Raw genomic sequence first — 16,033 nt, 5'->3', positions numbered from 1 at the left:
AGCTCTGCACGGGCAGAGTGTGTATTGTCTGTCTTTTGTGTATCACCACCTGGTTAATAAATGCCTATCCAAGCAATAGAACCAGAACCTCTGTCCTTTCCTCCTGCCACTGAAGCTTGGCCTCTAGGGACGGAGCTGAACAATTGGTCACACATGTCACATAACATGCATATCTTGTTGAATGGGAAACAGGTAACTAATGGCAGTTTCCATGGTACGTTTCACTTCTTTAAGCTGATGCTTTGGGCCACTTGACCACACTGTTTCTGATCTCAAAAGACAAAGATATATGTTTATCAGAGTATTTTCTTAAAGTGAGTCACTTCTGTCAGGCAACCTTCTTTCCTCTCATTTGCTTTTAACACCAGATATGACTTGTTTTTTTGTCTCCTGCACAGTCCCCGAAGTCACCCCAGCTAACGTCAGTGGTGGCGGAGGCAGCAAATCTGAACTGGTTATAACCTGGGAGGTAAATGAATCATGGAACAAAAGGAGTATACATTAGCCTAGGCTATTTTTTTTCTCTATGTTAAACAAATAGAAGAAATTTTCTCATCTCTTGTTAAGAGCTGAAATTTACTTGAGTGCAAACACCCCCTCTCACATAGCTAATTGCCAGCAAGAAAAGGTAGCACTTGCCCATCAATTGTTGAGTTAAGTTTTAATTTGATTTAACACAGAAAAAACAATCATGAAATGGAAGACCACACAAGAAAAAAATACACACACACACACACACACACACACACACATACACACACACACACACACACACACATATATATATATAGAAAGCTGGTTCAAAGAAAACCAGTTTTCCTTTCTTCCTGAACTGATGCATGGCCAATTAATATAAAATGTCTGCCAGCAATAGATTCAGTGTACCAGCACAATTTCCTGGCATTTGGCTTTGCTTCTAGAGTCCTCTTTTATAAGGTGGTTTTTAAACAACTTGGAGGTAGGTTAGTCACCAATTTATTAAAAATTGATTTTGAGAAATGAGATTGGAGTTTTAGAAAGGTTCTTAATGTTTTTGGAAGATTCTAGACATTACCCCCAAAGTTAAAGATCTTGCATTTAACCAAAGCCCCAGCAGTGAAAGAAATCACCCGCTCCAGCCTCACTCCTCATTTCTGAGGGGGAATAGCTTTCTTGAGCCAAGACGGTCTTCTTCAACGAAGTCTTATGCCTGTTTGGCCCTGGAGGAAGATTCTTATTGGATGGTATATGTTGGAATGTCGGTTTCTAGATCAACTGTCCAGTGACTTTCATTTGCAAGAACTTCAGAGCTGGGTCTCCCCCATCAAGAAGCCAGGCTCTCCACTGCAAATTCTCACTGGGTTTTTTGTTTATTTGTTTGTTTGTCTGTTTAACCTACTTCGATACCTCATCCATACTGATGGCAAGCCCCAAGCCTAATACTCTTGACAAAACCCAAAGTAAGATAGGTGGGGAAGAATGTATGTATAAGATTGTGGGAGGTAGGGTAAAAGAAAACAATTGTAGCATTTGAATCGAACTGCTGTGATTTCTGAAGGCTGCCTCCCTTCTTTCCCAGACGGTCCCTGAGGAATTACAGAATGGTAGAGGCTTTGGCTATGTGGTGGCCTTCCGGCCCTATGGCAAAATGATCTGGATGCTGACAGTGCTGGCATCAGCCGATGCCTCCAGATACGTGTTCAGGAATGAGAGTGTGCGCCCCTTCTCTCCCTTTGAGGTTAAAGTGGGCGTCTTCAACAATAAGGGAGAAGGCCCCTTCAGTCCCACCACAGTGGTATATTCTGCAGAAGAAGGTATGGCTTATGCTGCCTATATATTTGTTATTTGTTCAGTTCTGAGATGCTGCTGATTTTAGGACTGAAGTGTTGACAGGCTCTCCTGAATCTCAGTCAAGTCATTTGGCTTCCCTTTGTTCTTTTGCTCTTATTTTCATAATCCAGTGACTAGGACTCTCACCTATGACAAATGCTGATTAAGAAGGATGTGTATTATGGGTCGCCTGGGTGGTTCAGTTGGTTGAGCATCTTACTCTTGATTTTGACTCAGGTCATGATTTCATGGTTCATGAGTTTGAGCCCTGCATCGGGCTCCATGCTGACAGTGTGGAGTCTGCTTGGGATTCTCTGTCTCCCTCTCTCTCTGCCTCTCCACTGTTCGTTCTCTCTCTCTCTCTCAAAATAAATAACATTTAAAAAAAGAGATGTTTAAAGAAGGGTGTGTATTAAAGGATTTGCTAGCTATGAAAACTTGGTGCTTGAACTTAAGGAATCCTGGGTTGCTTCCCTTCCAGCTACCCCCAAATTTAGAAATCAAAGACTTTGTCTTTACCATTTCTGTCACAATTACCTTCTAGCTGTTAATCATAGCTCTTCTATAAAATGAGTGTTAGTGTCCTCATCACTAAAGGCTGTAATATAACTATGGATTATTTGCTCGTTGGAATTTTAAAGTTTTTTAACTTTTTTTTTTTTTTTTTTTTGAGAGACAGAGACAGAGCATGAGCAGGGGAGGGGCAGAGAGAGATGGAGAATCCAAAGCAGATTCCAGGCTCTGAGCTATCAGCACAGAGCCCGACACCGGTCTTGAACTCCCTAACCATGAGATCATGACCTGAGCTGAAGTCAGCACTTAACTGACTGAGCCAACCAGGCGCCTCAATTTGCTCCTTATAATGCCAGTATCTAGAAGCTGTTCTGATGCAGTTGATAAAGTAATCACTTTTTCCACACTCATCTGCAGAACCCACCAAACCACCAGCCAGCATCTTTGCCAGAAGTCTGTCTGCAACAGACATTGAAGTTTTCTGGGCCTCCCCCATGGAGAAGAATAGAGGACGGATACAAGGCTATGAGGTAAGCAAGAGATATGTGCGTTGGGTCTGGGAAAGATGCACCCCTCAGTGAGAACTTCAACATACACTCTATTGGGAAAAAGACTCAGATTCCCATTTAGAGGGATTTGTTAAGGCTTCTAGCAGATACTTATTGAACCACTGACATTCTACACTGAAAGCACCCTTTTCCTGCTATACTCCAGAAATCTTTTTCAAAATAGATGCAGATCTAAGAATTTATAAGAAGAATGGAGAAATGAGTTTTGACTTTTGATACACCCAGTATACACTTGGACTCAAAACAAATGTGGGGGAAAGGTGAGAAATAGCCAACAATGGTTGTGCCCACTTTCGATCTCACTATGAAGCTGAGAACGGAAAGGGAGCCCTTCATACTGCCCAGGAGTGCTCGGGGCATACAAAGCCCTTGGCTCTGAAAGCTCTGCTTATGAGTTGGTAGGAAAACATCAACTCCATCATCAGAATCTGCATTTTAAAGATCAGATGAGGCGCCTGGGTGTCTCAGTGGTTTAAGCATCCTACTTCACCTCAGGTCATGATCTCGCGGTTCACGAGTTTGAGCTCCACATCTGTCTCTGTACTGACAGCTCAGAACCTGGAGCCTGCTTTGGATTCTGTGTCTTCCTCTCTGTCTGCTCGTCCCCTGCTCGTGCTCTGTCTCTCTCTCTCAAAAATAAATACACATTTAAAAAATTTAAAGAAAAAATAAAAAGCTGCTACCATTGGAAATATCTCTAATAGGTATGATTCCCACAGTCTTCCTTTTTATTTTCTCAGGTTAAATACTGGAGACATGATGACAAGGAAGAAAATGCTAGAAAAATACGAACAATTGGAAATCAGACATCAACAAAAATCACCAATTTAAAAGGCAGCGCGCTGTATCATTTAGCTGTCAAGGCATATAATACTGCAGGGACAGGCCCATCCAGCGCAACGGTCAATGTGACAACCAGAAAGCCACGTAAGAACATTCTTGTTCAGAAATATTTTAGGGATTTCATCAGACATATCCCAAGTTCATTCCCCATCCCCACCTCCCAGTGATCATTTGCATACTAATTGGTATCATTATGTGTATTCAAATTTACCTTAGCATTTTAACTGAACCTTTCCGAATACCATGCAAAATTCATTGCTCCAGAGGACAGAAAGATAAATGTTTTTCTCTTCATTGGGAAGGGCTACTTCTTTTAGATATAAATGTTAGGCGACCAAGTGAATCTTTTTCCATTTGCAATGCTGTATCTCGTCAGATTTTAGTGACCTTGAAGACACATATTAGTGCAATAGCCCATTAAATTGCCTCCACTCTTGAATTCTAGTAAGGAGATGTTCCTCAGAATCCATTGAGACTTAATAATCTGTGACTTCGTATATCTTAATTTTTTTATAGCACCAAGTCAACCCCCCGGAAACATCATATGGAATTCATCGGACTCCAAAATTATCCTGAATTGGGATCAAGTGAAGGCCCTAGATAATGAGTCGGAAGTAAAAGGATACAAAGTGGGTAATTTCTTTTTTGCAGAGGCTCCTAATCCTGCTGTTAGTGAGAACAGTCTCTTCACACAAAGTCATATGAACTATGTTCTCACTTTCCCTGATGATGCCTCACAGCCTCTCTAGGAGTCTCTGTCCCCAGAGTGGTTTGCTCTGAGTTTTATAAATGGTCCGTGGCCACAGGCCAGAGTTAGAGATTGCCTAATCTGATTCTTTGGACTCAGGCAGAGTCTTTCAGAAATGGTTGAAGAACCTATGGGTGTGTCTTCAAAAACTCAGGAAAAACCGCATCTGTAACATTTCTCCTGTCAGCTTTGTTTTGTTCTTGTCCTGGTTGTCCTTTTTTTTTTTTTTTTTTTATCAACAGTATTATGAATGGTTAATCATTTTTGTTCCTGTTCCTATCATTAGGGAGATTTATAGAGAGAAAAAGAAACTAGGGAGTTTTTAGACAATTCATTTGTCTGCTCCCATAGTATTAGTCTGACTTTATTTAGCTAGAAAAGAAAGAGTGTTTAGCCTTGGTGCCACAATTAACAGGAATTGTTACTGTCTTGTTTTGTGTTACTTTTAAGCAATGTGTGGGGCAATGCAATGCAGGCCAGACAAAACTGGCGTGCAAGCTGTGGTGTGTGGCATTTTTGCAGGAAGTGTTGAGAGTAGCATAGAGGCAGTGCTGTCAGGAGCTCATGAAAGGACATGGGCCTGTTGGAAAGTAGTTGATCAAAGCACAGCTGGAATTAGGAGTGGATGTAGTGGTGGTAGAACCTTGGGTAACATGAGTAGAGAAGAATTCAGGAAAATGCTCCCTGTCACGACTTCCTTTTCTTTCCTTCACGTGGCACAGTGATTTGTATTCTGCCAACAGAGCAACATTGCCTAGAAACTCATCTGCAGAACTTTTCCTGTGCCCTTTTATAAGAGCAAACTCTTCTGGAAGGGTCTTCTAGCATAAATTAGGAGGCCCACATTTTGGTCCTCTATTAACTCTGTGACTCTAAATCACTTAACGTCTTAGGGCTGCATTTTCTCTTTTATTAAAGGAGAAATTTCCTAGTATCTTCATTTTTCTCTGAACTTTTACTCTAGACATTTCAGTTGGGCCATGAAAAAGGAAAGAAGATAGGCAGCTCTCTGGGAAGGAGTGTTCCAAGCACAATGAACAAGATGTGCAAAGGTCCTGAGGTGGGCACATGCCAACGTGATGCAATAGGAAATATTGGAGACTGTGATGAATTAGAGATTTTCTCATTATCCAGAAGAGGCAGTGGATTCTGGGCTCTAGCCTATTATTACCAAACAGTGTGGCAATATCTTCTAATTTTTTTAGTAGAACCCAAAATTGTTTCATGTATAATTTGGGGGGGGGTGGTAAATGTTGACATCTAACTCAAAATAAAATAAAATAGCAAGATGAAATAAACACTGTAAGAGCGAAACACTTAACATATGCAGGTCAAATGTGACCCACGGACTGTCAGTTTTCTACTAATGGACCCCCTTGTTTTGCATTCATGAAGACAGAGACCAGAGTGGGGAAGCAATTTTCCCACACAGATGGTAGCCAAACTAGACTGAGTTAAGCATTTAGGCTATTGGCCCAGACCACCTACATTTGAATGCTAAATCTACCACTTACTGCTCATGGTACCCTGGGAAAATTGCATAATATCTTCAGGTCTCAGTGTCCTCATTTTTGAAATCAGAGTAATAACAATGCCTGTCTCAAGAGGTAACCGTGTTACTACTTACAACATACAGTGTTCTCTGGCCTCATTGAAGATGTCAGGCAGATCCCTCCAAAGCCACAGTGACGTTGCCCAGGGCCAGGTGTCACATAACATGGTAGAAGGTGGTGACAGATCTCTCGTTGCTTATGAAGACATCTCCAGGCTCCAAGTATATGTCTGTGTCAGTGAGGTGGGGAGAGGTTCTCTGCCAGATTCTATAGATTATGTTTTGAATCGAAGCATAAGCCAAAATAGCACAGTTAGGCGCTCTGATACCAACCACCGCCTCATCTTTCTCTCTGCTACAGTGGTCTCGAAAACCAGACCACTTGTGTGTGGTTGTAGCCAAAGAGTGGAAACAGCCATACAACATAAAAACACCTGAATGTCGTTTGTTGTAATATACAGGGAAACGGTTTGGGACGTCCAGTGAAGAACAAGGAGCAGAGAAAATGCACTTTGAGGCATAGGGGAAGGATGTAGCTGAGAGTCGTATTGTTAGTCTTGATTATGGGAGCATCTCAGTGATTTAAAAATATCCATGGACCACAGCTGCAAGCACAGAAGCACAGAACTGTGCACTAAGGCCATCCCTGAAGGGTCACTGAAGTCCAGGTCACAAGGCACACCTTTGGGAGGCGGTAATTTCACTTTCTTTTTGAGTACTGATGGTCTGGACACTTCATATATTGATCGACATTTAATAAGAAAATCAGAGATCCATTGGCTCCAGTTCAGTGGCTCCTACTGATTCTTGGGGAAAAACTCATCATCTTTGATAAATTAGGACACATCTCCACTTTGATGTTTCACCCAGACATTGAGAAATAGACTATAACTGAAATAATGTCAGGTTGTCTAATGTGATAAGAACAAAGTTTAAATTACTCTTACTTTTCACGTAAAAGAAGAACATAGAGTGTTGAAGCACAAAGTAAGCATTCAATAATGTTTGTTACTGTTATCATTACTTCCATGAATCCACTCTTTCTGCTTTTCTTCTGCCCTGGGTTATATGAAATGCAAGCACAGCCTTCAAGTCAATCAGCCGAACCAAGTGTTTGGTGTAAATAAAGGTTTTACAGGCTCTTATTTAGGTTCCAATGCAGTCCCTAATATTACAAGACTGATAAGCAGTGCTGATAGCAAGGCTGCTTTTTCCTGGAAGTGTTTCTTTTGGATTTATATTTGAAACTGGTTGAAGTCTCTGTGCTCTGGCAAGGACCAGAGGTAAATCAAAGAAGCAATTTATTCCTCAAAGCCAGATGTGCCCTTGCATCCCATCAGCCAGCCCGTGTTCCTGAAGGGCCGTGATGAGACGCTTTGACACTCCTGAATGTGCCTGAGGATTTATTTGAGCCTGATCATTAGTGAGGGGATGCTGAGTTTGATACAACTGATGTTCCGGAGAAGGAAGGGGACACTTATGAATCTTTCCACCTTAAGGAAATTGTGTTTTCCACCATGTATTAGAGAGATATAAATTAAGGTGATGAAATGCCAGGGAACAAATGGGATCTATACCATTTTAAGGGAATTTCATGAATTTTACTTGTGTTTGCTTTTTATTGCAGTAGTAGAGTGGCCTTATGTCCCTAACTTCAGCAGGTCAGAATTTTGAAATGTGAGCAAATCTTACGGTTCTCAAAGTGTGGTTCCTGAACCAGAGGCAGTGGCATTATTTGGGAAAATGCAGATTTTCAAGTCCAACGTCAGACCTACTAAATCATAAACTCTGGGGTGGGGTCTAGTGACCTGGGTTTTAACAAGCCCTCTAGGCAATTCTGATGCACCCTCAGGCTTGAGGACCCCTGAGTGAATGCAAGATTTACAGCCACATTAACATCACATCAAACTCGTTTTAAGTACCGCAGCCTGGCCCCTACCTCTGTAGCATTACCTCTGGAGTGGAGCCATAGCAGGCTTCCTGGGCCTCCTCACTTCTGCCAACTTGAGCTGGATAACTCTCAGCATGGAGACTGTCCTCTGCATTCATTGCAGGCTGTTTTGCAGCATCCCTGGGCTCCACCCAATAAACAGTAGCACCTGTTGTGACAACCACAAATGTCTGCAGACATCACCAAATGCCCCCTGGGGGAGAGGAGCAAAATTGTTCCTTCAACCCTCCCACCCTGTTGAGAACCCCTGAGCGTCAGTATTTCTCATGTTCCCCAGGTGTTTCTACCACACAGCCAAGACTGAGGACCACTGATCTCACCCAACCCTATGTTTCTTAACTACCAGCAGAAACTGAAGGTACTGGATTGTAGTGATTTAAGAGTACGGGTTAGGAATTCTCACTAGCTCTGTGACATCTTCCGGCCTCAGGCTCCTCATCTTTGGCAAGGACTAATAATGCCTGTCTTGTCAGACTGCTGTGACAGTTAAACATGGTGATGTCAATAAGGGACCTAGGTCACAATAAACATCAGAAAGTATTATCAGCACAGTCTTTATATCCAAAACAGTAGATGCACTTGTCCAGGCTTTTAGATTTTGTTTCTAATCATAGCTGATGGCAGTCAGAGTAGGAAATACCAGGCAGGCAGGTAGATGTGTTTTCGGGAGACCTAGTTGGGTACCTTGTCAAATGAGCCACCAACCCAGACCCAGACCCAGGGGAGGCCAAGAAGGGAACCATGCATGAATAGGACCGGTGAAGCTATAGACACTTCTGGAGTGACAGTGACTGCCACATAATACCCCGTTTTCCACATAGCTCAAAAAGGGGTCTCCGTGCAAGGAAAAGGGGTTCCCGCCCTTGCCTTTTGGAAATCTCTCCCTGTGCTGAAATGTGCTTTCTCCAAAGGATTCATGGTGATAATAACGTATGATGCCTTCCTTGTGCTTCTCACCTTTGCCACGTGTGTTTTTTATCTCTTGTTCCCTTTAAGCCTTCATAAATACTATGTCTTACATGCTTCATTTGAGCCAAGTCCTTCACTTACAGTCAGTCCTTTTGCAACCTTGAAAACACCCCAGAAAGGTGGGTGTCATTGTTTCCATTTTACAGATGAGGAAAATGAAGCCCAGAGAGGTAGTGAGGACTTTGGTCCTCTTTCTAGTGGCCAAGTTGATTCCGATGCCAGAGCCCCTCATGTATAACTGAGCTCTGTACATCTTCCAAGAGGTATTCATCTTCCAGGTGTATTATCTGAGCCTTCCAGAGGTTATGTGAAGCCACATGGCGTGGTGGGTGACTCATGCTAACCCCATCCCCATGCTGCAGTGTCCTGTAAACTCTTTCCTCATCATGAAATCGTGGCTGCAGATGTGCCCCTGGGTATAAATGAGCCTCCCAAATGCGTGCGGGCAGTCTGACAACCTCCGTGTTCCCACATTTCGCTGGTGCCCAGAGGTGAGAACGAATGAATGCTCCATCTTTGGGGCTTTTGTGAGGACAGCAGGTGACACCTGTTCTTTCTGCATTGGCAGGTCTTGTACAGATGGAACAGACAAAGCAGCACATCTGTCATTGAGACAAATAAAACATCAGTGGAGCTCTCTTTGCCTTTTGATGAAGATTATATAATAGAAATTAAGCCATTCAGTGATGGAGGAGATGGCAGCCCCAGTGAACAAATTCGAATTCCAAAGATATCAAGTAAGAGTGTGTTTTTCCTCCCTTGCCCCTCCCTGCTGTAGCTCCTAAGCCTTGCGAATGAGTCCGGGCTCAGACAAAGTGAAGGCCACAAAGAAAGTCTTCTCCAAAAATGGCAGTGCCGTCCCCTTCCATCAGACAAGTGATGTTCACTGATCACAGGCGGTTTCACACAAAAAGACGATGTGACCAGTTTTGACTGATTTTATCAGTTGCCAATCAAAAAATCAGATTAAAGCAGCCCCAAATCCATCACACAGGTTTTCCCTTGTGGACCTGTGTGGTGTGCATCTACAACAACAGCGAAATTGCAGCTTAGAAAGTTAAAAGCATGAGTCACTCAGGAGGAATAAACAAAGGGGTCTTTAAAGTGCTGTAGCAATTTGTCTTTAGCAGAACCATGTAACTCAATGTCTGTGGCTGAAAATCTTTTGAACTGGGCACTATTTTGAATGTGTGTATATAACGTGTACATAAACACACAGGTCCATGTATAGCGAAGATTATCTCTGTTGACAAAGATTGTTGAATAATATGTAAGAATGTTCTTTTTTGAGCAAATATATTCAATCCTGTTTTTTAAGCACTATGTTTGCAGATATCTCAGCAGCATATTATTTTTTATTGTTGTATGATTTCATTTATTAAAAAAAAATAGAAAAGGCAAATCCATAGACACAGAAGTCAGATTAGTGACTGGTAGAGGCTGGCCAGTGTTGTGAATTGCAGCTTAATGGGTACTGAGTTTCCAGTTGGGGTGATGAAAAAGTCCTTGACCTAGATAGTGGTGCTGGTTGAACAACATTGGGGTATACTTCATGCCCCTGACTCGTTCACTGTAAAATAGTTACAGCGGTAACTTTTATAACACATATGTTTTACCACAATAAAAAAAATTGCAGTTAGAAGTCTTAGTGTAGATTTTCATTGGCTTTTGGATTTAACTGCCTGGAGATAAGGGGTTCAGTGTAGGCTGGAAATATAGATTTTCAAGCCATCAGTGGCAACATAATATTTTAAATCATGGACAAAATTCTCAACATAGCGTCCTGAGTTTCAGCCCCTCTGCTAGGTATCCATCACATTATTTTTCAGATGAGGAAAGGGTCTAGTGTGTGTTGCTGATAGCAACTTATAGGAAGGCACTCACTAAGCAATTTTCACTGCATCTATAAAATTTGGATGCTTCCCATCAGAAAAGAAAATGTTCACTGGTCATTTAACCCTTCTCCTGAATAAGCATTTGCTAACATGGACAAATACAACAAGACTTCATAGGGACCCTGAAGCTGTTTCAAGCTATGCTCCCAACTCAGGATGATTTGCCAATTTCCAGATAAAGTTTATGTTTACTGCACCCTTTTTTCAGGTGGACACTAAAGGCATTTTTATCTTAAAAAAAACAAAAACAAAAAACCTGGGGAGAATTGGATTCTATATCTCACTAAAGCAAGGGCTCTAAATTCTGTTGAAAGGAACCAAATTTGTGGAACCTGAGATGTGGAAGTAATCACCAGGCCACAAAAACCTGAGATTGGGGTTTGTCTGGGAGTCAGTTCATCTCACTTTGTTAAAATCTCACTTCATACTTTCTTATCATTATAAGGATTGTCATTGTTGTTCTGTTGTTGTTGTTTAGACCAGTGATTCTTGGTTTAATTCATTACAAAAACGTATCTTAAGCAATTAAATTAATATAATTGATATTAGATAATAAGGATGTGACTGTGAAAAAAAAAACAAGTTCTCTTCCTCAAAAGATTGTCCATTTTGTTGGTCAAAGACCTTACAATTTTGGAGGAGCCTCAAACAATAGCTGGTAGCCTGTTAACTATGAAAACTGGAAGACCTGTAAGAAAAGGTGTTATGTGAAAGGATTGAGATTATTCTGGGGGAAAAAGGGGGTATATTTAGACAGATGTGGATTTGAATCCCAATTCAGCTATTTACTAACTCACTGCTCTTAGGCAAGTTTTCTTACTTCTCTGGATCCTAATTTCCTCATCTGTGAAAGAGTGTCACAATACCAGATTGCTTAAGGTTTTTGTAGGAATTAAGTGTCACAGTGCCCTGTGCCCAGCACAAAGGTAGAATTCAAAAGGGAGTAGCAACTTTTATTTTGCTGCATCACTGATGTAATAGTTATTAGCAATGTTATTAGTAATATTGAAGTTTCTTCTTACGTTAGATGTGGACATCCTCATGAAATGCTTTCACAGAGGTCCAGAGATGTCCCATAAGGTGCTCTTAGGTTCCTAGGTAGGTAGTCATAGAACTGACGTTAAAAAGTCATTAAGAGGGGCACCTGGGTGTCTCAGTCGGTTAAGCATCCTACTCTTGGTTTCTGCTCTGGTCATGATCTCACACTTCATGAGTTCAAGCCCTACATCGGGTTCTGCGCTGACAGCACAGAGCCTGCTTGGGATTCTCTCTCTCTCTCTCTCTCTCTCTCTCTCTCTCTCTCTCTGCCCTTCCCATACTCTCTCTCCTTCCCACTCTCTCTCAAAATAAATAAACTTAAAAAAAAAACTAAAATAAAATAAAAAATAAAAAGTCACTAGGAAATTGTTATTTCTGGTAGAATCTAGCCATTTCTACTGTTTCGAAAAGTGCTGTGGCCTCACTTTCCATTGTATCCCGGGCAAGGCAATACTGAATGAAATTATTCTGTCTTTCCAGATGCCTATGCAAGAGGAGCCGGGCCTTCTACTTCGAATGCATGCACACTGTCAGCCATCAGTACGATCGTGATTTCCCTCACAGCTAGGTCCAGTTTATGACAAAAGTTATCTAAAGGACTTGCTATTTATAATATAAGCAACATTTAGCTAGTTGTTTTGAAGACACCCAGTACTAAGTAATATTGTTGTTCAAGTACATCTTATTACTGGAAAAAAAAAATGTTTTTTGCTTCTTTAGGAATGGCATTATACAGTACTTCCTCAAAGCAAACCTAGCTTTGTCTGAAGTTTCTTTGGAAACTCTGCAATGCACTGAAGACATCTGTAATATGATGTTACCAAAGCAGTTTACATATGTCCTTATATGCATATTTTTTATTATATATTTAGTGTTTTATAGAATTTTTTAAAGTTAACATGAAATGTAGATATTAATTTTTTCCTCTGCTGTAAAATGCTATGGGCAACACAATCATACAATTATTATTTGAAAATATTTCCTTTAAAGAAAAAGTTTGAAACTCATATTGATAAATAAATTATAAACTGTACAGTTTTACAAGGATTCAGTGGCAGAACAGCTGAAGATTTGGTCTGGAACTTAAGGCTGCGATGTGTAAATGACTCTTTGGATAGTTAACACATTGAATCAAGTCCTTTTTGACATGTACAATATGTTTTCCCACCCTCTTGTGAATTTTGTTGTTCAACACAACTTGAGATGGTTTCAGGAATGGTTGTGAACTAGAAACCTAAACTAACTGCCCAAGAGGTACCTTGTGCAATATTCCCATCCCTGAATTTAGCATTGTACAGTAAGACTTTCTTTTCACTCAGCTAAGTTAGCATTGTGTCTGTAGTAGCATTATCTTAGGCATTAAATTTGAAGTTACCTATCCAGTAGTAACATAGACCAAAAGTTACTATAGTCAACCAACTCTTTCAAAGGATAAAAGATAATTTTACTATCTTTAACTGTATCTGTCTTGAATGTACATTTTTTAAAAAGGTAATTCTCTGTTGTTGGATTCATAATTTCTTTATATATGTGTATCTCTTTAATAATAGAGCCCTTCTTTTGAATCAAAATCATGTATGGAGTTTGGCACATTTCTCCTATTTCAGCAGATAGTTGCTGCGAAGAAATTTTTCACGACACTACAAAAGATCTTTAGTATAACTGTATATTATCTTGATGATTATCCTGTTTTGCAGTAAGTAGCTTAGTTGCTTTATAAGCTTTACCTTCTAAGTCTTAAAATCACATATTGGAAAATTACAGTATAAAAAACCACCTATTCTTATGAAAAGAACTATTTGTTATAATGGGGGAGGTTTTGTAAGCAGCTGACACTTGTGGAACAGTGCATATAAAAGGCAATGAAATTTTCTATAAAAATTTTCACATGTGAACACTCTGCCACCTTTTATTCTTTCTCAGAGAGCTCAAATTTGCCTGTAATTTGTCATTTTTTGCTTACAAATAATATAAGTTAACTTTTCAACCTTCTAACTCTATTTATCGAACAAGGTCCTGTCCTAATCAGGATTCCACTTGTGTAAAAAATAGGGTGGTAACCAGAAAAAAAAAATTATTGTCAGTATTTCAAGCTGTGTTCCTTTCTTAGTTTGATATGGTTACTTCTATGTTAAAATAAAACAAAACTTAAAATCACACACACAAAAAAATCAACAAAACAATAAAATGAATGAAAAAAAAATGATACCCCAGGTAGTTCCCGACCCCAGTGTAAATGATATTTACCAGTGATCTAGCATATGTAATCTTTTTTTAAAGGTATTGTTAATAAATATTCTGTCATTTGTAAAGATACTTGTCTTTTGGGAGCATTTTTCCTGCCTGCCTGTCAGGGAATTTGTTAGCTCACCCTTGTGCTAGTCATAATTTGACATGACAGAGGGACTCCAAAGTCTCTGGCCATGATCTAAAGCTAGGTGACTCAGAGTATCCCTTTGGAATTGACAACCCCGAAGACACCATTTCAAATCCTCTTTGCAAGCAGAGAGGGTCATAATCCACAAATAAATGTCCTGAAGATCAAACTTGAATATTTCCTCTTGATTACCTAAGTCTTTTGCATATTTAACCTATGGATATCTGTTGTTTTAAGCTTTCCTCAACCCCATAGCCAAAAGGATAAAATCTAAACTTGATCGTTTAAGGCCCTTAATCTAATAACAACTTAACTTTGTACCCAGCTACACTGAGCCCTCACTGGCCCCTGAACACTGCTTGCTTTTGATCTCACCTCTGTGCCTTTTGATGTATGGCTGACCCCTCCTGACATGCCCTCCCCACCCTTATTTCTCACCCAATTCCTGACTGTCCTAGGGTAGCTCCAGCCCCAGGCGTCTGCGAAGTCTTCCCACACCTCAGCCCTTTAGGATGTCCTTCCTCTGGGTTAGCTACATTCCCTGTCAATACCACTCATTTAGTAATTAATCAGGTACTACTTTTGGAAATCTCTTGTACTGTTATCTTGCATTTTAAGTTAACTCCTGTATTGTTACTTAATTTTCCTTGTACTTATGCCTTGTCTTCCCAGCTAGATTGTAAGCTCCTTGAGGGCAGGGACTTTGGTCTTATCTTCCATGTACTCTCCATAGTGCCTAGCACAGTGCCTTGCAATAAATAATCATTGATTAATTGAAGGGGTCTTTGAAGTAGCATTTTGCATCAGTTGCCTGCCTATGTACCCTAGTGACCCAAACAGAGAAGACCGTGTCACTATTTTTGTTAGGTGGTGAAAAGCATTAGAAGGCCTGGCTTCAAACTTTATGCTTTGAAAAAGTCCTGTTATCTCTCCGCTTCATCGTCTGGTAAATGAGGACCTGGATTAGCTGAGTCCACCTGAGCTGAAGGTATTTTAGAAAGTGCTTCATAGACACCTTCACCCACACGTGTCTGATTTCTTTGGCTTCTGTGTTTGTTGTTGCAGGTTGGGTTCACTGTTTGCAAGCAACAGAAAACCACTCTGGCTAAATTGAACAAACAAAAAGGAATGACACTGATTAGGTCACATGAGCCAAGAAAAGGCTGAATGACCAAGCCTTGATGACAATAAGAACCAGGCTATGCTAAGAACCAGACCACAGCAACTCTGAAAAGTCTATTCCAAGTGCTTTTTTGGGAATAAATTGGATTTGTTTATGAGTTTGATACTACTCTGTTCTATATGCAAATTCCTAGAAGAGTCTGATCTGTCCATTTTGTGTCCCATAGCCAAAGCACCTTGACCACACCAAACCTGCACTCATAGCAAAGTAATAGCTTACTAAAGAAAAATTGAGGCGATGTTTCCACAAGATGGGATGATAGATACTGGGAAGATCTAAGCAACACACTTTCTATGCTTAGCTATCCAAGGGGACTTCCCTGGACCATAGTCCCAAATAATATTCTCAGATGGAGTGTATTACTACTTGAGACAGTGACTCTGAAGCAAGAGCACTAGAAGGGGCCTATATGCTTTGGTTGTTTAACCTTTTCAAGTGCTTACTTTTACCCTTACTCTTACCTTCTTTTTGTGTGTGCACTCTACCTGTGATTTAACTGTGTAAAAGAAAACTCTCTGGCCAGATAATTGGGTTCTCTCAATGTTCCTGAATTTTTATAGAGCTCCCACACCCTATGTACAAAACA

General features: G+C 40.5%; 1 protein-coding gene across 8 annotated transcripts in view; it reads left to right on the top strand.

Moving 5' to 3' along the window:
• The window catches only part of LOC106969548 (contactin-4), an 884,673-nt gene extending 869,129 nt beyond the window's left edge, over window positions 1-15,544 (top strand). For all 8 annotated transcript variants that reach the window (XM_027042504.2, XM_027042501.2, XM_027042502.2 and 5 more), the window contains 7 exons: window positions 399-469; window positions 1,559-1,793; window positions 2,740-2,852; window positions 3,632-3,818; window positions 4,251-4,363; window positions 9,523-9,691; window positions 12,368-15,544. In XM_027042504.2, coding sequence (XP_026898305.1) covers window positions 399-469; window positions 1,559-1,793; window positions 2,740-2,852; window positions 3,632-3,818; window positions 4,251-4,363; window positions 9,523-9,691; window positions 12,368-12,468 — 989 coding nt within the window. In that variant the 3' untranslated portion in view covers window positions 12,469-15,544. The remainder of the gene's footprint in view (window positions 1-398; window positions 470-1,558; window positions 1,794-2,739; window positions 2,853-3,631; window positions 3,819-4,250; window positions 4,364-9,522; window positions 9,692-12,367) is intronic.
• Window positions 15,545-16,033: the final 489 nt, after the last annotated feature.

This window comes from Acinonyx jubatus, chromosome A2, assembly GCF_027475565.1.
Source record: "Acinonyx jubatus isolate Ajub_Pintada_27869175 chromosome A2, VMU_Ajub_asm_v1.0, whole genome shotgun sequence".
NCBI classification, from domain to species: domain Eukaryota; kingdom Metazoa; phylum Chordata; class Mammalia; order Carnivora; family Felidae; genus Acinonyx; species Acinonyx jubatus.
The sequence above is the reverse complement of the archived record's forward strand: the minus strand, read 5'-3'. Positions and strand labels throughout refer to the sequence as shown.